This window comes from Leiobunum rupestre, chromosome 3, assembly GCF_980474605.1.
Source record: "Leiobunum rupestre chromosome 3, qqLeiRupe1.1.hap1, whole genome shotgun sequence".
Taxonomy (NCBI): Eukaryota; Metazoa; Arthropoda; class Arachnida; order Opiliones; family Sclerosomatidae; genus Leiobunum; species Leiobunum rupestre.
Genome location: NC_143386.1, coordinates 13,421,926 through 13,444,229, shown reverse-complemented (window position 1 = coordinate 13,444,229; position 22,304 = coordinate 13,421,926). Strand labels below are relative to the sequence as shown.

General features: G+C 37.9%; 1 protein-coding gene across 4 annotated transcripts; it reads left to right on the top strand.

Annotated features, from left to right (window-relative positions):
• The first annotated feature begins 571 nt into the window (after positions 1-571).
• On the top strand, positions 572-21,620 carry LOC149949501 (uncharacterized). 4 transcript variants are annotated; one of them, XM_090167831.1, is made up of 6 exons: positions 572-640; positions 736-814; positions 18,778-18,973; positions 19,052-19,161; positions 19,220-19,360; positions 20,182-21,620. In XM_090167831.1, the coding sequence occupies exon 6, from the start codon at positions 20,727-20,729 to the stop codon at positions 21,564-21,566; it is 840 nt and encodes a 279-aa protein (XP_090023957.1). In that variant the 5' UTR covers positions 572-640; positions 736-814; positions 18,778-18,973; positions 19,052-19,161; positions 19,220-19,360; positions 20,182-20,726; the 3' UTR covers positions 21,567-21,620. The 4 variants fall into 4 exon arrangements, with proteins under 4 accessions (XP_090023957.1, XP_090023958.1, XP_090023959.1 ...); XM_090167832.1 differs by lacking the exons at positions 572-640; positions 736-814 and adding an exon at positions 18,189-18,279; XM_090167833.1 differs by lacking the exons at positions 572-640; positions 736-814 and adding an exon at positions 18,384-18,677 and having other exon boundaries at positions 19,052-19,133.
• Positions 21,621-22,304: the final 684 nt, after the last annotated feature.

The following is a 22,304-nucleotide window of genomic DNA, read 5'->3' as shown; positions in this document are numbered from 1 at the left end:
ATCGTTTTCCATGTTTACGGTAGACCACGGGAGCAAAGCGGATGCACTTCTTTTCAGTTCAGCGTCTCGGAGAGAAATGACGCGTGGGAGATTAATCAGTTCCTAAACTTCAAATAACCCTCAAATTCTATTGGCTGTCTCTCTCTCTGAGATAACAGTTCTAGACACTCAAAATTAAACTATCTCGTGCTCGAAACTGCATCTAATTATTCCCATTGACGTCATATAATTTTACCCACTTGAAAAAAACCCATTGTAGACGTCACATAATTAACCCAGTTTAATATCTAAAGTGGAACCTATTGTTTGACGTCAAATAATTAACCTACTTGAAAAAAAAACAATGTAGATTCCTCTCGTGAGCTTTTGTTGCAATAATATCCTAGAAAACAATACAATTAATAGAAATTTACAATAAATAAGAATACGATTAATACCATTTTGCGAACTACAGTGGAAAAAGTTACAATTTTACGGTAGAAACGTTTTCAAAATACCATAAAATGAACTCAAATGAGAAAATTGTAATTAAAATTATCACTACGGCAATAATTTTAGATGATTGTTTCAGGACGGCGATTATAGCCGATGTTTGGACTTCCGAGTCCATATCGGAAATGGAGTTAAATGGAATATTTTCGTAAATAAGTATAAATTTTAGAATAACCCTAATATATTCTCGAGAAGTGAACAAGTTCTTTGGGAATAAGAGATAAGCTTACTATCTTCTCCTAGGTCCTATATAAGGGGGAACGTCACTCTATTGTTGTCCTTTGTGCGTCTAGTACCAGGATGTTTGAAGCGCTCTCTCTACGTAAGTTTATTTTGATATATTTTTCATAATTTGGTTTTATTTTCAAAGTAAATTGGCCTTAAAATGAAAGGTTTACAATACCCAGAAATTAATTGAGTTGATACCCCGGAAATGATTATAATCGACTCCCATGAATTGATTGATATAACTGATAACGAGCTCCCGGAAGTACCCATAGTAACTTTACCTGATTCTCTAGAAATAGAAGTAATAGATTTAACAGATAGCCTTGAGTCAGTACCCCCATCACCAGAGTCTGTAGTAACAGATTCACAGGTTGAACGTTTAATATATATGGAATTGGCAATGGACTATTTATCTGATTATCAACTAACCTGTCAAATGAGCACGCCACCTATCGTTCATTTACCTTCCCCTTTTTAAGTTCTAGTTCTATTCCACCTGTCGCAGTACGTAATTCCCCCTCGTATACGCCTACGGTTGCCCCCTCACCCTTTCTAGAATCAGAAGACACGTCCCGCACTTTATCTTTAGAAGATAATTTTATCATGTCGTCGCCCAGTACGGACAGCATTCATCGCTTAGCTGAGAACGTACAAGTTGCCCGACGGGACGCGGAGGAACTTGCCGCCGCAGCCGCTAAGGCAGCCGAAATGTTCGAGGAAGCTAAATCGTTGTTAGCTGCCCGTACGGCTAGTAGTAGTAGGCGCACTCGTAATATTTCCCCTCAGCGTAATAATTATCCCATAGCTGTCACAGTCTTGTCACGAGCTCCACAGTATTCAACGCCCTTGTCTCAGGCTACGGAAATCAGTAACGCGAACCCCGAGGAGGCGCATTTGGCCGCACCCGCTTCGTCTCTTCCTCAAGTTGGAGGTGGGCTAGCTGACGTTCCAATAACGCCTCCGTCCTTTCCTAATTTACCAGGTTCAGTAAAAATATTAAATAATAATGTCCAAAATTTCCAAAATTTTGGACTATTGGGACGGACTTTAAATGTCAGACTAGAAAATAATATCGAAAATGGTATTTATACGTTGATGGAAACCCTATTGGAAGACTGTTTGCCTTCCGATATGGTTTCGGTTTCATTTGTGAATGTCAACAAACCCGGCTTCCAAATTCACGTCAGTTTTGGCGAAGGGACCAATTAGATTTGCAATGGTTAATGACGTATATCGATGAAAAAAGCTATAGATCCGAGAACGACGGTAGGTTTTTTTAAGGAATCGTTACGGTCACTTTTAATCGAGTTAGGCTACCACAGCGAGGAACTAGACGTGCTGGGTTAGGTATTTCCCTCGAAAATCAGTTTTCTTTTTATAAAAAATGCACGATAACGATAAACAATAAGGATAGAATTTGTTTAGCTAGAGCTCTTGTTGTAGCTAAAGCTCACCGAGAGCATATAATTAATAAAGATGATTTAGAACTTAAAAGAAAATATACTACTATCAGACAGTGTATAGGTAAAAACATTGAAGCTTTGCTTCAGACCTTGAAAGCTAGAGAACTTTAAGCTTACGCCGCGTTATCCGATGACGATTGCTCGGGGCCGGACACGTTAACTCGGTTCCAAGAAATCTTGCCCGAATACAGTATTATCGTTTCGGCTCCTGTAATTGTTTTCGGTGACGTAGATGAAGAGAGGGAATGCCAAGGACCTCTCCGCAAACGGATTACCTTTTAAATATTGACAATCATTTCAACGTAATTACTAACCCCAAGCCCCTTTTCGCGTTTATTAGAGTTTGCGAGAAATGTTTGGTAGGTTATAATCATATCACTGACCATAAATGCTCTCTTTTCTGTCACGCTTGTTGTAGAAAACAAGATTGCAGGAAGGACGTAGATAAGATAACTTGCCAAACATGTTTAAGAGTTTTCCCTAATCAAAATTGTAACGATTATCATTTATCAGGACCCGAACCCTTATGTAATAAAATTTACGTTTGTAATCTTTGCGGGAAATATGTCAGTATGTTTAAGCATAAGGCAGTACACGTTTGCGGAGAGACTTATTGTCTTTCGTGTAGTAAGTTTAATCCCGCTGGTCATCTATGCTATATGCAACCTTTAAAGACCGACCGTAAAGATTCTGCCGAAAAAACTACTCGTTCTCGAATAAATAGCAATAATAAACGGGTCCACGACTCCGACAATGAACAATCACCACCGACCAAGAGAAGTACTCCCAAAACGGAAGTCTTTGTTTGTTATGACTTTGAATGTATACAAACAAAGCGTACTGATGCCGATGCTTTGATTCACGAACCAATTTTATGCGTTTTTCTGTTTCGAAGAAAAATATAATCGGTACGCATGCGCTAAATGCGGTGGAGGTCCTCGGGAGAAAATATTTCTCTCAAAAGACCTCGTCGGTGACTTTCTGGTGTATCTTCGTACGCTTAACAGAGTGGCTGATACGTTAATATGTATCGCCCATAACGCTAAAGGTTACGATGCGCAATTTATAGTACGTAAAATGGTCGATTTAAAGTGGACTCCTAAAGTCCTGACTGACGGGACCAAATTCATGAATATACAGTATAAAAAATTAAAATTCTTAGATTCCCTAAATTTTATGCCTTTCGCGCTTTCTTAATTCGTTTCCACATTCGGTTAAGATAATAATTTGAATAAGGGACATTTCCCGCACTTATTGTTTAATACCGTAGACCATGAATTTGATCCCGCCCGTTCGAACGAAACCAATTACGTACTACATAATGACTTGCCTCCGATCGAAGCGTACGACACTAATCGTTTAAGCGGTAAGACCTACGATGAATTTATCCAGTGGTATAACGATTCGCTGTCAGAAGCTTGCGGTAATTCGGACCCCAACTTTAATTATTTTGATTATAAAAGAGATTTAATCTGGTACTGTCGCCAGGACGTTAACATTCTTTTGCAAGGCTGTTTATCTTATCGTACTATTTTCATGGATAAATTCGAAATAGACCCGTTCTTAACCGCGATAACGATTGCGGGAGTATGCAGCTTTATCTTTAGGAAACACTTTTTACAGCCCGATACGATTGGTGTAGTGCCCCCTTTCGGCTATCGTATGAACTGTAACCAGAGTTTTGGCGCGATTGAATGGCTTGAATGGATGTCTCACTTACGAGGGAAGGAAATACAGTCCGCTTTTAATGGATTTGAACCTAGAATCATTAACATTAACGTGGACGGACTTCTCGATAACGAAGTGTTTCAATATCACGGTTGTTATTATCACGGCTGTAAAAAGTGTTTTCTTATCAATAGAAACTTAGCGTTATACGGCGACCACACTCAGACCCATAATTCACGATACGCGTCAACCGTTGCTACCACAAACCGCTTGAAGCAATTGGGATACACTGTCCATGAGAAATTTGAATGTACCTTCAAAGCCGAGAGGCGTACTAGCCCCGCCATTGACGCCTATCTTTCTACTCAAAATTAAAAATTAAAAATTAAAGAGTCAATCCGCCCCCGCGAAGCCTTTTTTGTAGGACGTACGTCAGCCTTGAAATTACATCACAAGTGTAAAAAGGGGGACATTGATATTTGTTCACTCTATCCGTGGTGTAACAAGTATTGCAAGTTACCCGTGGGACACCCTAAAATACTCGTAAAAGCTCCTTTCCCTGACATTTCTACCGTAAACGGTTTAATAAAAGCGACAATTTTACCGCCTTAATTACTCTATCATCCCGTTTTACCCCAAAGAATAGGATCGAAACTAGTGTTTGCCAACTGTCAAAAATGTTGCGAGTCTCGAAACCAGCAGGATTGCCCCCACGAAGACTCTGAACGAGAAATAACTGGTACTTGGGTCGCCGACGAGGTACAGTTGGCAATCGAAATGGATTACAAGGTCATTTCTATTCACGAAATTTGGGAATACGAGGTTGTAAAATACGATCCGTTATCGAAAGAGGGCGGTCTATTCTCCTAATACGTCAACGCTTTTCTTAAACTCAAACAGGAATCCAGCGTCTTACCTTCGGGAATAGAGACCGATGAAAAGATTAAGAAATACGTTGACGAATATTACGATAAGGAAGGAGTAAAACTTGATCCTACCAATATCAAAAAGAACCCCCTTACTTCGTACCATCGCGAAGCTTTGCCTTAACTCTTTTTGGGGACGGTTTGGTCTTAACCCGCGCAAAGACCAATCGGCTATTATTAGCGAACCCAAAAAGTTTTTCGATTTATTCTTAGACCCCGACATAGAAGTTAAATCGGTTATTCCCTTAAGTCAAACGCATTGCGTGGTCAAGTGGGCGTTTTTGAAAGATATCGATCTTGTATACCCAAACACGAACGTAGTAATTGCCGCCTATACGACCGCAATGGCTAGAATCAATTTATAATCTTTTTTAAGGAGATTAGGCCCGCGTTCGTATTATTATGATACGGACAGCTGCATTTATCTAAACGAACGTAACGGGATAGAGATTGAGGCTGGAAACTATCTCGGAGAAAAGACAGATGAGTTGAAAAAGTACGGAAAAGGCTCGTACATACAAGAATTGGCTACAGGTGGCGCAAAAAATTACGCATTTAAAGTACTGAACCCTACGACCGGTAAAGTCTCCTACGAGATGAAGGTCAAAGGGTTCCGTATAAATCAAGGCATTAAAGTTTGATAGGCGTCGACGGAGAAATGAACGAGCCAGTAATCGTGCCCCAGCCGCGTCAGATTTTACGGCTTCCCGACCATACGGTCGTTTCCGTCGACCGTACTAACATCTATAGACCCGTCGTAGACAAGGTACGATTACTGGACGACTTCACTACGGTACCCTACGGCTATAAAAAGCGAATCTAATTGGTCTCGAGGAAGGGGACGTAGCGGCTGCCACTCGCTAATACTCTTTAAAAATTAAGCTTCTAGTCTCACCACTCTAAAGTGAATATAGGTTTCAGTCTTGCGACTCTAAAGTGAATATAAAACCTATACGGGGTAAGGGACGAAATAGGTTATTCGATTATATTTTTCCTCCGCTGAAGAGTCCCATAAATTTAACCGAATTTTAATTTACATTTTCATTTGTACGTTAGTACTCGAAGGGAGATAACCATGCAATTTATTCATGCGTTTAATTGCGTAACGCCAGGCCCGAGTCAGAGTGGCAAAAGATATTTAATTGAATCTATAATTAATCAGGAAGAGGAAATGTTTGTTCCGGGTTTCAAAGAAATACATTGGTATTACGGAGAGTGGCAGCCTTTATACAATAAAATGAAACATCGCGTAGTTTTTAAAGAAGGATTGCCTGTTTTATCTGATTATGACGGAAAAGATCCTATATTATTAGTTATTGACGACCAGATGAGCGAGAGTAAAGGTCAAATTGGCGAAATATTCGTGAAAGGCACGCATCACCGTTCTCTAAGCGTTATTTTTATTACTCAGAACTTATTCCATCAATCGAAAGATATCCGAACAGTTTCCTTGAAATCCCATTACATAATTCTATTGAAAAGTCCCCGAGACCGTCAACAAGTGGCTTATCTCGCTAGACAAATGTTTCCCGAAAAATGGTGATTTGTTGTCGAGGCCTACGAAGAAGCGACTTCCAGACCCCACGTATATTTAGTTTTTAATTTTACTCAAACGTGTCCCGAAGATCAAAGAGTCTTAACTAATATTTTACCGGGAGAAACGTGCTACGCCTATCTTCCCAAATAAATAGAACTAATATTTCGTAATTTCAATCAGTTATGAATCATGTCTCGTAGAGTGCGTATCGAGAGAGACGCTCACCGATATCTCGGTCGTTGCAAACCCGTTCAACGAAAAGCCATTTTAGCTAAAGCCGACAAATCTCTAATAGAAGTGAATGTATTCATAACACTTTAATTGGAAACGTTAATTTAACAAATACCCAGAAAAGTAAGCTAGCTCGTCATAAAAATACCCTTAGAAAATTAGCCAGTAAACGTATAGCTTGGAAAAGTAAAAAGAAATTGTGAGTTCAGTCTGGAGGCGGATTTTTCTCGTTTCTTCTACCCGTCGTTTTAACCCTATTTGGTTCTATATTCGGAAGTAAACAATGAAACACGCCAGAAAATGATTCTCGTCCCTAGCGACGTTTTAAAGCCCGACCCGTTCCCATACCCCCTCGCTCTGACCGTCTCTGAATTAGACGCTAAGATGGACCAAATATTAAATATTAAAGATTTAGACGACGCCTCGAAATAGATTTTATACGAACAGGCTTTAATGAGACACGGAAATCTACGTAAACAGGCCTTGGCTCCTAAAGAAATTTAAATTGCTCCCGCGCTCGACTCGTTAAGTAGGGACTGGATAGATGATTTGCCTTTGATATATTACCATAAAGCGCAAAACATTGTGGATCAGTTGGAAACTGTACCTGATAGACTAGGGTGGGATGAAAACGGGGAGCTCGTAATAAACGGTCGACCAATTAAAGGTTAAAGGCGAAATTGCCAAAGCGTATTTAAATCCTACAACCTATCGGATATTTCGCGTTTATTTCCAATTTAACACAATTTAACTCTTCACCGACGATCCCCAGCTTTCCCGTCCCGCTAGCTTCGAGCGCCCGACAACAAACTCGTCGTTTTCCCGTTAAGCCAAATGTGAAGCACGAGTATCCGGTTCCTCAAAGAGGGCGCGCGCGTAGGACAGATAAGCCCCACTCCACTCATAGCCTCGGCCGAGATAACTCAGCGTCAGACGGAGACTCTTCTCATCACTCGTATAAACAAACAAGGAGTCGCGCGCGAAAGTCGAAAGTATGGTAGAAGCTATTTTAGAAAAAATATATTTTGACCCAAAGCATCTGGCGTCTTTCAGAGGCGCTGAAAGGTTATTCCAGTCCGTAAAGTCTCACGGTCTAAGTAGGGAAACTGTAGAAAAATGGTTAAGAGAAATCGACGCTTTTACGATGCATAGGCCGAAATATAAAAAGTTTAAACGTAATAAAATAGTAATTAATAATATAAGGGAACAATACCAGGCTGATATTAACGATATGCGTTCGTTAGAGGCTGATAATGACGGATACAAATATATTTTAACAATTATAGACTGTTTTAGTAGAAAAGCGTGGGGGTTACCTCTTAAAACTAAATCGGAGAAAGAGGTTTTGGAAAATATAAAAATGGTTTTTAAAGACGGAATTCCGGATAAATTCCGATCGGACAAGGGCACGGAATTTAGGAATAGAGAAATACAAGGGTATTTCAAAAAGAATAAAGTTAAATTTTTTAGTACCGTAAATGACGGGATAAAAGCCTCTATCATAGAAAGGTTTAATAGAACGTTAAAAACAAAAATGTATAGATATTTTACCCATCACTCCACAAATAGATATTTGGAAGTCTTACAGGACTTGGTCGAAGCGTACAATTCCTCTTACCATAGCTCAATTAAATTGGCCCCTAATGACGTTTCGGAAACTAACGTATTACGTGTGTACAATAATAATTACTCTAAATATTATGCCGAGAAACTGAAAATGAAACCGCAATTCCAAGTAGGGGATTTGGTTAGAATAAATACAACTAAAATGATATTTCAAAAGGGATTCGAAGCTAATTATACCGTAGAAATATTTAAAGTCGTAGCTATAGTTAAAAGACATCCTCCCGTTTATAAAATAAAATATCTCGCGGGAACCGATATAAAAGGGACGTTCTATTCGAAAGAGCTTCAAAGGGTCAGTGCGCCTCGTTCGTACAAGTTAAACAAGGTTTTACGGCAGAGGACGAAAAACGGATAAAAACAATCGTACGTTAGTTGGCTTGGATATCCTCCATCGTTTAATAGTTGGGTTAATCAAGATGACGTCTGGGATTTACATAACTCTTCCTAGTAATACCAGAGATAAGAATAAAAACCATCTTGAAAATACTCTAGCCTCGTATTCTACAACGTTGGCCAAACCCATTAGTTTACGCGGAGATTGGGAAATGGCCCTGGTAGAAATTATTTATCCTTTATCTTTTTAAAACGTAAGCGAACCAATGGGATGCGGAATAGAAATTAAGGAATTACTATCGAACCCTCCAGCCCACATAGTAGATTACAAATATACGTACGACTTCCGCGAGATACCTCAGGGCTACTACAAAAATCCTCATGAACTTTTGGCTGTACTTAATGAAAGTATTAAAAGTTTGAACCTTGGTTTACCGGAAAGTGCTAATTCAGAGTTCGATAATGAATCATTAGAAAAATTTGAATATAGTTAAGAAAGTGGACACTTCCTATAGTAAACATTATTGCAAACTCGAGTTAACGTCGGAGTTGAGGAAAATTTTAGGATTTAGAGATAATTTTACTAATATTTCACCCACGCTAGCAAGCAGATCAGATACCCCTATGCAATTAAACTTATTCGTCCCCGATCTTATGTTCGTGTATTCCGATTTGGTTGGAAATGAAATGGTAGGGGATACATTAGCCCCCCTTTTACGAACAATTGTTGTAGACCAAAACGCGCCCCATGGATCAACCGTTTCAAAAAATTTCGATTCTCCGCATTACCTTAAACTGAGAAGAAATTATTTTGACAGTATCGACATTTATATAAGATCTAGTTTAGGTGAATTCGTGCCATTTCAGTTTGGTACAGTCACGTGTAAAGTACATTTACGACGAGCTCCGTAAAAATGGCTTATCAGTACGCTGACAGAAATTGTCCCTACATGCAATATTATTTAAATCAGGCGGGGGGAGGAGTAGATTTACCTTATTTCTCTGGGTTTGCGGGACAAAAAGGACACGGAATTGGTAGCTTTTTTAGGGCTAGCTAGGTTTGTATTCCCATTCCTAAAACAGTCTGTTAAATACGTGGGAAAAGGGCTCTTTCTACAGGAAAGAAAGTACTCGGAGACGTCTTGCAAGGTCAGGACTTAAAAACGTCAGCCAATAAACGAATGACAGAAACTGTGGACCAAATGGCTGAACAAGAACGTTCGGGTCGTCGCAAGAGAAGAAAAACTACTAAGAAAGCATTGAAGAAGCCCCACGCTAAGAAAAAGAGTTTAGTTAAACGCCGCAAGTTCACGCGTATGGTTCGCGATATTTTTGCTCTCTAAAATGGAAGTATTTAAAGCGAATTAAATATTTTCAACGAACTACCGACTCAACTCAGCGTTGAAAAAGGTCAAACGGTATGGTGTAAGCCAATTTCATCTATCGACAGCAGTTCTATCGTCAAATTCGTGGTACCTGGTACGGGAGACTTTTACACCGATTTGGCAATGACAATGATATATTGTAAAGTCAAAATCGTCAAGACCAACGGTGACAACTTGGATTCCGGGTCTAACGTTTCGCTCGTGAACAATTCTCTGCATTCGCTATTCAAACAATGCGAAGTCAAAATCAATGATACGACGGTTTCACCATCGGCCGCGAATTACCCTTATCGGGCGTATATCGAAACCTTACTCAACTTTGGAAACGATGCGAAAAACACTCACCTAGCGACATCTGGATGGTATAATGACCCGGCCGGAAGTATGGACCTCCTGACGAACGCCGGATTCACCAAGTGTCAAACCATCGCCGCGGATTCGAAAGAAATTGAACTTTACGGGAACATTTTTTTGTGACATTTTTAATTTCAACAAATATTTAATTAATGGCGTACAACTTAAGGTTTCACTAACTAGAAATAGCTATAATTTTACCCTTTTTAGCGACACTGTCGACGTGTATAAAGTCGAATTGATAGATGCAGCTCTTATTGTACGTAAAGTTAAAATTATGCCTAAAATTCTATTAGCCCATCAGCAAGGATTATTACGTAGCAATGCCAAATATCCCTTTACTCGTACCGAAATTAAAGCTAAAACATTGGCTAGTTCGATTAGGAACGATAGTTTTGACAATATATTCTTAGGTCCAATGCCCAACAGAGTCATTATTGGTTTAGCCACCAACAAATGGTATAAGGGTTCTGCTAAGTCTAATCCTTATAATTTTGAAAACTTCGACCTAAATTATTTGGCTCTTTACGTCGATAACGAACAAATCCCTTCGAAAGCGTTGACCCCTAATTTTTATAGTAAACAATTTACGCTAGCCTAACATTCGCTATTCTCGGGAACTGGGATACACTGCAAAGACGAGGGAAACCACATCGCGTTGGCTCACTTTCCTCTAGGCTTTGCCTTATATGCTTTTGATTTAACCCCTGGCAATTCGACCTGTGACGTCACGGTTTGGAACCCCGTAAAGAGAGGGCAACTACGTTTAGATTTAGGATTTGGTACCCCTTTAAAAGATTCTACGGTCGCTATCGTGTACGCCGAATTTCTATCTTGTTTACAGATAGATAACAAGTTGGCAAGCCAAAATATACCTCTCCTCGGAAGAATTGTCCCTAGTGGTATTTATTTCTCGAGATAACCCTTAAAGATATATCTCCGCAATTTAGAGTTATTTGTTAAAAATGTTATCCCAGTTCTATCCCGCCCGGTATTAAATTTTAATTATAATTAAAATAATTAAGACGAAACGACCAATTTTAATTTAATCAGAATATCATAAATTAAGTAGTTGCAACAGCGAGTTAGACGTACGAAAGCAATGTACAATTGAATTTAACCCTATTTACCGAACAAGTTTATCAGTTGAATATAATACGAAGCAAATTTTAAGGAGTGAAATATCTACAGAGTGTATTTGTATTTTTCTCACTTACTAAATAGTTGCCACATCTTTAATGCTCATTTTACTTCAACACTCGCCCTTGATGAAGATACCGTAGAATAGCTATATTCGATATTTGGTGGTGGAAGACCTGCAGACTTCCGGTTGACTTTGTGGCATACCTTCCAATTTTCAATATCATATAATAACTCGCACACCCAGGAACTCAATGACTACATTAGGAATCGTAGATATCCAAATATAAACAGCAATAAAAAATGTATTGACAAGAAGCGTAAAACTTACCATTCACAAAGCACAGAAAGCCACTTGACTAAATGTCAGCTCGCATATCAATCCGAAGACGGAATAGTTAGGGCTCTTTATTCATAAAAACTAACGAACCCAATTGCTGAACTGCATTAATCATCTTAATCAGTCGAGAAAGCGTTTAAAATAAATTACGAAGTAATGACGACCCAGTTAAAAACCAGACCAATGTAAGAGCACGATGTATCCAACTCGATATTTTCTGCATAAATGAACGATTACCATTGAAATTTAATACGCTAAACACACAAAAGATAAAACAAAAAGACTGAAAAAACCAAATAAATTACAAAAAACTATCGGTTTCTACCATTTAACCATCTTATCTTCTGACTGCGCTAAAACAAGATTTGGCCTTTAAATTTTTATACGTAAGCAATTTAGACTTTAACAAGTTCACAAAAATTAAAAAACAAAGTTCAATATAAAATATCCACAGATATTGTATTCATCCGTTTAGTAAAAAAAACCCGCCTTTACTTTAATATTTTCTCTAAGGAAGTCAATGGCTCGTCGGAGAACTATCCGCATGATAACAATGCAACCCGAGTTCAATTCCTGATCACGATCAAATTTTACATTAAAATACTTAAATATTTAATTAAATATAAGATTAATATAATTTATAAATATTTAATTAAATAAAAGATTAATATAATTTATAAATATTTAATTAAATATAAGATTAATATAATTTATAAATATTTAATTAAATATAAGATTAATATAATTTATCAATATTGAATTAAATATAAGATTAATATAATTTATCAATATTGAATTAAATATAAGATTAATATAATTTATCAATATTTAATTGAATATAAGATTAATATAATTATAAATTTTTAAAATGATGTTGAATAAATTATAGTACCTACCGTTATAAATTCGAAAAGGACATTTGCCAAAGCTGTTTTCGAAAAACACCGTACCTTAGCAAGCGTCAGTGGCTCAGTGGTTAAAGCAAATCTCATGCACGCAGCAGACCCAGGTTCAATTCCCGGCCGGCGCTAATTAATCGCACATCGATACTATGATGAATACCGTGAACAATTGGTGGAAGCCCTGCAATTGGACGTTAAGAGGTTGCCATAACACTCAGCACTCAGTCCATCCTAAAAGTCAATAAGCAGAAGTTGAAGAGAAAACGCCCGTACAAACACAACACAACAGACCCAAACACAACAAACACAACAGACTCAACACTCACAAACGTCATAACACAAACACAAACACAACAAACCCAACACCCACAACCGTTATAACACAAACTCAACTTCCACACGCTACAAATAAACATTACAATAACAAAATATTCAATCAAGCTGAGTTAAAACTGTTGCGACGGTGAGCGTTAACGAAAAAAAAATATCCAAACCAAACCCAAACGCAAATTAATCCGTTAACGCTCACCGTCGCACGGTGGTTTTGCCACACCCTTCGATTCGTTACCTAATTTCTAGCAACTGCGAACGCATAGATTTTGAGAAACTGCGTACGCAATGATTAACTTTTGGACGGAAAATGCTAACGCGTTGGAGGGACAGACACAGACACACACACACACACACACAGAGACAGACAGACACGGTGTTTGTATAACCCCGCCTAGGGGACTTTGTCCCCTCGGAGAGATAAAAAGCATAACATTCTTCTATAGAACAGTTTAATTCGTTTGAAGGCTATGTACGGTTCACTTGCCTTCAGAGGCTTCAGTTTTTATTTGCTACAAAAAAATTGGAAATAAATAAAAAAAGTCTATTGAATATTAACGTAAAATTTTATTAAAAGAGCATATACAGGGTGTCTCAATTTGATCGATCAGGCAATTTTTCTCAAAATGTAATTATGCTAGGGTTCTGAAATTTTCAGGGTTTATTTTTTAGGTATGGAAGGCTTTGATTACTAAATTTCAGAAAAATCGAACGATTTTGTGCGGTTTTGGAAAATTTATTTTTTCACCGGTAGGTGTCACGCAAAATGTTTCAATAGAAAAGTTGTAGGGCATAGTTGAAAGTGTAAAAATAATTTTGGTTTGGTTTAAAAAGACCTATTTTTCACTGAGTTTGGAGGTCGGGGGGAAAAACAAGTTCTACTAGCAGGCAATAGCCTTTAGCGAATGGAAGGTAACATGCGTTTCAGTTATAAGATTTCGAAAACTAAACAAATAATAATTAGGGACTGTTCACAAATTACGTAACGCAGAAATACCACTTTTTGAACTCCCCCTCCCCCTCGTAACAAAGAGTAACAAATGGAAAGACCTCTCTTCTTAAATTACGTAACTAATATTGAACCCCCCTTAATTTATTATAGTATGTATTAACTAATATGATGGTAATAAAGTACAATTAGATCAGGTACTAAATTTTATTGTTTGTAATTATCATTTGAAATTACAACTGTATTTTTACGCAACACTTTATACCCATGGGTATGAAATTCTTTTAAACGTGAGTAAACCAATGAAAATACAAATGTTTTTAATAATTGTGACTGTTTCCGAAAATGGTGAAAATTTTATTTTACGATATTAAAAATAAGATGTGTTACGTAACATTTCAGTTAACCCTCCCTCCCCCCACATAACATTTCGTAACGCTTGCCAAACCCCCCTCCCCCCTACCACGTTACGTAATTTGTAAACAGCCCCTTAGCCCAAGTGACAAATGTTTTTTAATGAATTCTACAAAATGTTTTCAAAAATGCCACCTTCTGATGCAATGCACAAATATGCACGATGTTGCATATTGCGAAATGCACCCCGAACCATTTCTGGAGTCACCCGACGGCATGCTTCGATGATTCTTTGTCGTAAATCTTCAACGCTCGTCACAGGTGTTTGGCATACGTAGCCCTTTACGAATCCCCAAAGAAAAAAGTCGAGTGGTGTTAGATCAGGGGATCTTGCAGGCCAACGAACAGGACCAGTTCTTCCGATCCATCTTGCAGGAAAGTCGTCGTTTAGATATGGAAACACGTCACGATAATGGTGAGGTGGTGCCCCATCTTGCTGGAACCAGATGCGTCTGTACTCGGCCAGAGGAATGTCATCCAACACGTTGGATATATCATTTTGAAGGAACTCCAAGTAGTTTTGACCGTTCAGACGATTTGGCAGGAAGAACGGGCCAATAATTCTGTCAACTAACAGACCAGCCCACACATTTAAGCGAAACTGCAGTTGGTGGCGGTGAGGAAATCCCCAGTGTGGATTATCGTAGTCCCACATATGTTGGTTTTGACGGTTGAAAGGCCCATCTCTTCCGAATGAACATTCGTCGGACATCAGTAGTTGATCGTGAAAATCCTGGTGTGCGTCATGCAGTCCTTGGTGAAGTGTCGCTCGATAACGATGAAAATGGTGTCTTTTGAGTGTTCTCCAAACGTAGTTTCGATCCAACCCTAAGTCAAAGCTGGCAGTCCTGACGCTCGCTCGAGGATAGGCGACGAAGTAGGCAAGTATTGTGTTTTCCATGTCGATGTCCTGGAGACCACGACCACGAAACCTCGGATTGATATTACCGCAGTTATCGAAGTCGCGGACCACTCTAAGAACCGTCGTATGACTTGGTCTGCAATTGGGAAATCTTCCTCTAAATAACTGACTTACTAGAGTAGCATTACGTCGACCTTCTCCGAATAATAATTCTAGCATATGAGCGCGCTGACCTCGAGTGTAAAGAGGCATACTGGACAAAAATCGGCCAAGCGTTTATTTAGTGAAGCAGTTTTAGTGTAGTATGTGTCCACCCCTGAAATCTATTACTAAAGGAAATTAAATTAAATCTATGGGGGAAATTGTGATGAAAACGGCGGGGAAAACCGACTATAGGACCGGCGAAAACTTGCAAAATTGCCTTTAAAATAGGCGAAAATCTCGACCACAGAGTGGGAACAGTGGTTCAAAAATGGCCGTTCTACGACCCATGCTTTATATAACATCGCCGATAACGCCAAGAAAAATAAAGAGAGTGGACTGCACACTAGCCTAATCTCTCTTGACATAGAGGGGGCCTTCGACAATGTCTCGGTTCCGGGGGTCCTGTCAAGACTCCAGCAGGATGCTAGTCCAGAAACTTGTATTATTTTTACAAATGTTTTTTAAGCAACAGAATTGCTTCGGTTGATGTAGGCGGTAGTGTACTTAGTAAGTCACTCACCAAAGGGTGTCCGCAAGTTTCTTGTAGCGGGCCTCTACTCTTTAATTAAGTGATGTATGGCGCACTTCGTCAGGTTTCTTCTTCTTCTTAATGACTGCACCAAAGCTGCTAGGGGCTGCTTATAAGCGCTCCGAGGGGTGACGTAAATTAGTCCGGAATATTTTTTTTGGATTTTAAAGAAACAGTCTTTTGAGGAAGGTGATTCCAGTTGGATATTGTTCTATTATAGAAATAATGTTTTCGATAAGATGTATTTACACGAGGTTTATCCGGCTTCGAGTGCTATTCGGGCCTTTGCAGATGACCTACAGGCGATGGTCTGGAGTTCTTCGAGGCGTGGCCTTGAGGTCCTCGGTCACCATTAAATGTAAATAAAATCATCAAAATCGAACCTCTAATGGCTTTGTTTCTTATGTTAGTTTCCCTGCAAGCATTTTGTGAATCGGTCTACTGACATGAAAATGAAAATGTTAGAGCTAACTGTATTTTTATATGTCGTGTGTTTTTATTTAACCGTTGCCTACGTAATAATAAAGGCCGGGGCACGCTTATTAACAAGGGGTACTTTTTAACGTCTTATTGCTATGCCTCATTGTCACAAAAGATGGCGCTGCGAGTTGGACCTAATAAAGAGCTTTCATGAAGCTGACTGGTTGCGTTGCCTACGTTATAAGAAGGCCCGTGTACTACATTTTTATAACGTAGGCAAGGCTGGTTACTAGCCATCGTGTCCAGATCAGAGAGATTCTAGCGGTTAGATTAGGCGAACTAAAATATCTCTTTGATACTACAAAAAAATTATTTTACGTAGACAACAAGTGTCAGACTGACCACGATTGTAGAGCAGGACAAATATTGTCTCACACAGCACTTCAAAGATTTGAATGGATAACCATCTGTATAGAAACACTGCACGGTTAATGATATAAATAAAAACTATGGAAAATTATAAATGAATTAGCAACTTAGGTTAGATATTTTTGTCTCCTTTAGTTGTTCCAATATTCAATGGAACGGACTTGCTTGAATGGCGAAAGGCCTGTTCACACATGGCGGCATTTCTTAGGAAAACTCTATAGCTTTCATTCAGCTTCCAGATAACAGTTACAATATTTTCTGCTTTTAAAAATAATAAATAGAATCAAATGGTTAAATACGGGAGAATATTATAAATATTGAGGACTAAAAGATAACAATATTAAAGTAAATAACTTTTCATTTTGATTGGTTTTCGTACTTAAGTTAATCGCGTGACCTTTTGAATTTTATACTAAGACCTTATGGAATTTAGTGTCATTATCAGACATTTGTTTTAGGTTAGGGGAAATTAGCTTTAGTTCGAAGATGTATCGGAATACACTGGAACAGAATTGTTATTCATTAAAAGCCGTCGTTACAACGGCAGTTTATTGTAATTAAATTTTAATAAAAGAGTTATTGCCGTATTTTCTCCGCAATGAAGTGATAACAATGTCTGTGTTAGAAAAAGGACAGATATTTTTGCTTAATTTAACGTTTCGGCAGTTCCTAGGATGTTTTATACAAGAGACCTTATCATGATTAGCTTCTTTTTGTAGGTAAGGAATGACTATTTCTCGAACATTGTAGAAAGCGTCGGGGTAGATTTTAGGCACCCTTCTCTGCACCATTGAAATTTGCAATACAGATGGTTTAAATTTTCATGGTTTGGAAAAAAATAATATTTTTCACCGGTAGGTTGCGGACAAGATGTTTCAATGATAAAGTGAAATAGCAAACTCTCTTGGTTCGGTTAAAATCCGATTATTGTTCAAAGAAATTTTAGGTCAAGAAAAAAACAAGCTTTTAATTCCATTTATTTTAATGAGTTAATGACTCATTAGTTGGAAAAGTGTTTGAGGACAATAAGGTTTCAATGGCTACCTGCCAAATCAAAAATGCATATCCGTGCTTATTTTCCTAAAACTAAAACATATGTTATAGCTCTTAAATTTCAATAGATCTTAATAGAATATTCGAAAGGTCAAGTGATTACTTTAGTACGAAAGCTAATGAAAAAAATATAGTTATTTACTTTACTTCAACTACCATTTATTAAACTTTATTATTTTTAATAGCAGATAATATTTGAACGGTTACGCCTCTCGAGAAAGTTCGTCTCTTTGAAAATTGGGATAATCGAAGAAAACAAGAAAATATATCAAAAAAATATTTTAACAAATTAGATGGTGAATACAACATTTTAAGAAGATTTTGCTGAAAAAACCGTTTGACCTATTTTGATTTTTTTGTTTTCACCTCAGTGAGCAACGTGTAAAAATCGAGTCAAGAATTCAATCGTTAATTATGCACTTGAGTTAAAGTGGAATAGCAATTATTAATTGCCCTTTGTATTGGTACGTGACGTGTAAAAATCGAAGCACGAATGCAATCGTTTATTATGCACCTGGATAGTATTATTAACTTTTACAGCTAGATAATAAATCCAAAATTGGAATTGTCACTTTAAAGAAAAACGATTTTTATTCTTTCCACTACTTCAAAATTATTTTCTTTTTAATATTTATCACTATTTTTTTCGATATAGTTAATAATCAGCTAGGCTAATACCCAAGGCACCACCTTAGGCCTAAGTCGTCAAGCGACTTTTGAAGCCTTTAATTCAGGTGGCCGGGTTACAATGCGTAGGAGGGTGGTGGCAAGCCCTGCATGCCATGCGATCGAGCCGACAGCTCCCTACACTAACTATTACCGTTAACCTCAACAAGTTTAGGCCCTATGCATCTTACCCGAGGTATTAGCAACGAGATCGCGAATAAGTTCTTTGCACGAGGAGCTTCCCCGCATTTTAGCAAACAAGTAAGGAACCACTTTGATAGGACATTTACTTTCAGGTGGATTGGTCGATTGAATCCAGTTTCGTGGCGATCCGTATTCAAATTATCCAATAAAAATTCTTTGTCGACAACTGAAGGACTCCATGTACAAATTTCAAGTCTGCCACGTTGACGACCTACGCCAAAGAATAATTGACTGCTGTGACACAATTCGTAACCGGACTTGGGCAAAACTCTGAGTCAAATTACGACAGTAAATTGACTTTACTCTTAACTCTACTCTTCCCAAAAACGTGCCGCTCTTAAGAGTACATTTTTCACTTTTTCCAAGATGTTCCTCCCTTGTTGAGAAAGATCTTTCTGAAGATGTCAGTCGCCGAGTCAGATCTTTCAAAAGAGCACAGTTCGTCAAGGTCACAGTTTTAACTCTTTTAGATGGCGGTAAATTCGAATAGGACCAAGGAAGATACAGAACCTCACGTTTTAACTTGTTTTTTAGGTTTGACGGCAGATTTTCGACTGCCCATAACATTTAAACGAAACGGTTAAGGGCCCATGTTCAAAAGACATTTTCAATTCAGTATGAAACCAAGAATACGCCCTTTACATTATGACAGTTTTTCCATAACACCCTGTAGAGGTATGTTGCTAAGGCTAAATTATCTATTGAACAAGATCCTGCTGGCCTACTCGAAATATTTGTTACTTCAACGTTATAAGACTGGATGAAATGAAATGGAATGAAAGTTTAGAGTGTCAGCTAATTACATATTTATGGGCTTCGTAAGTACAGAATGAAGGACTAACATGTTTACAAATTATTGATTAGTACATTCCTAGTTTCTTTATGTCAGATATTTAACAATTATATATGTCAATGTTTTTATAGTGTTTATTAACAGCAGTTTGTATACGATTAATTGGGTTAAGTTTACTCGCAGTGGTTTTGTACATTTTAGTGTTTCAAGTTTTGTCGGAACTAGTGCATCCAACTGACTCCCAAATATCAGTGGCGATATCTGATATTAGGGGAAAGAACAGATCAGATCGATATCTGATTATCTGATTTTAAAAAATAAAGTATTAAAACAGGGTAGAAAACAACTTCATCCAAATGATTAAATTATTATTTCAATTTGGTTTCCATGGGAATTAATGATCAAATTAAAAGCAGATAACTGTTCAGATTATAGTTAACTGGGAAATTTAAACTGAATGACCGGTTCAGTTAACCGTTGGAAGCACTAACCGATGTGCTAATTTTAGATAAGATATTTTCACATAACGTACGGTTATTTAATAATTTATACAGAAACATGTGCTCGGTTTTTTCGCGACAAACATGCAATGTATTCATGTTGATTTCCTTTAATGATTTTGAGAAGTTATATATATGCCCTTTTAGAAAAAAATTACGTAAATATTCAATAAACGTTTTTGGTATATTTCCCTTTTTTGTAGCAAATAAGAACTGAAGTTTCTCCAGGCAAGTGAACCCTACATGGTTGGAAGAATTCAATATTTTTGCACAAGCTACTGAATTAACGACGAAAGCTGAGAATATTCAGATAAATATGGTGTGACATGTAATTGGCCAGGAGGGTAGAAATATCTATAAAATTTTGGATTTACTTTCGCTCAAGTTACTGATGGCTTCACGGCTTATTTCGCACCGTACAAGAATGTCATAATGTCGAGATATCGTCTCTTTACAATGAAGCAGAAACCAAGTCAAACATTTGATGCGTTTGCAACTGAGTTGAGAAACCAAGCTGATCATTGTGATTTGGGTACGCTTAGAGATTCGTTAATCTGTACCATGATACTTGTGGGGATTAGAAAGCCTGACTTACGTAAAAAAACTCTTCTCAAAACACAACCTCACTCTCACTCAAGCTATAGCAACTTGCAGAGCTGAGGAATCTTCTGACACTCGTGCATCTGCATTATCAAGCAGTCCTGATAGTGGACTATTGTCATCAGCTTCTTCGCTACCTCCAACTCCTATGGCGGTTGATGCTTTACGCTACGCACGCAGAGGTTATCCAAATCATGGGTATTCATGGCCAAGTCATCCCCCTGTTCCTCCCAACCGTGGTAACCATGTGTCACACAATCGCCCAATGATGGCTCGTGGAAGATTTATGGCAGCGTCCACCCCAACTGCAGTATGTATCCGCTGTCTTGAGAATCATTCATTCCGTACCTGCCCTGACTACAACAAGATATGTGCCAAATGTGGTGGCCGCAACCATTTTGCTAAGGCCTGTCGTTCTCTTCCGATTCACGAAACCCATCTCTCCTCAAATGACCAATATGGATACACACACTCTGATGCTTATCCGCTAGATGATCACGGCTACCATCAACTTACCCAAGACCACTACTCTTCACCTGACTTGTACTATCAAGACCAATCTTCACAACACAATCAGACTTACAACGATTTCCATCAAGTCGATCAATTAACTCCTGGAACCTCTGATCCATATATTGATATGGACCCTTTTCATATCGCTTATCTGACGGTTAATGCTACAACTGCCACATCTCCCGGAGATTGGATTACTCCAATCCAAATACAAAACCTGACCATTTCCTTCAAAATCGACACTGGCTCTCAGGTTAATGTACTTCCTGCCAGCTTTTTTCATCAGCTGCAAAACCCGCCAATGACTTCACCACCTCAAAATCGTGTCTTAGCATATAATGGCGAGCAAGTTCCTATGCTGGGAATGGTAAACCTTTTGTGCCACTCACTCACAGGCGTCCGGTCCTGCTCATTCTATATTACAACACTTAATACTATTCCCATTATCGGAGCTGGAAATATCCTTCATTCTTAAGAATTAATTCAAAATTTATATTTATTTTCTTAGTGTGGTTAACAAAACAGAGCTGCCAGGCTTATTTATATCAATAATTATTCAAGTTTATTGATTTGTTAATCAATTGCTAGTGTCAATGTTTCTTCAAAACCCTGTTTGACTGAAGAAATTTACCAAAATTTGGCATTTCAACACGGCAATCTGCCAGATAAATAGATTTTGGAGCTGGAAATATCCTTCATTCTTAAGAATTAATTCAAAATTTATATTTATTTTCTTAGTGTGGTTAACAAAACAGAGCTGCCAGGCTTATTTATATCAATAATTATTCAAGTTTATTGATTTGTTAATCAATTGCTAGTGTCAATGTTTCTTCAAAACCCTGTTTGACTGAAGAAATTTACCACAATATGGCATTTCAACACGGCAATCTGCCAGATAAATAGATTTTGGAGCTGGAAATATCCTCCATTCTTAAGAATAAATTCAAAATTTATATCGATTTTCTTAGTGTGGTTAATAAAACAGAGCTGTCAGGCTTATTTATATCAATAATTATTCAAGTTTATTGATTTGTTCATCAATTGCTAGTGTCAATGTTTCTTCAAAACCCTGTTTGACTGAAGAAATTTACCAAAATTTGGCATTTCAACACGGCAATCTGCCAGATAAATATATTTTGGAGCTGGAAATATCCTCCATTCTTAAGAATTAATTCAAAATTTATATTTATTTTCTTAGTGTGGTTAATAAAAC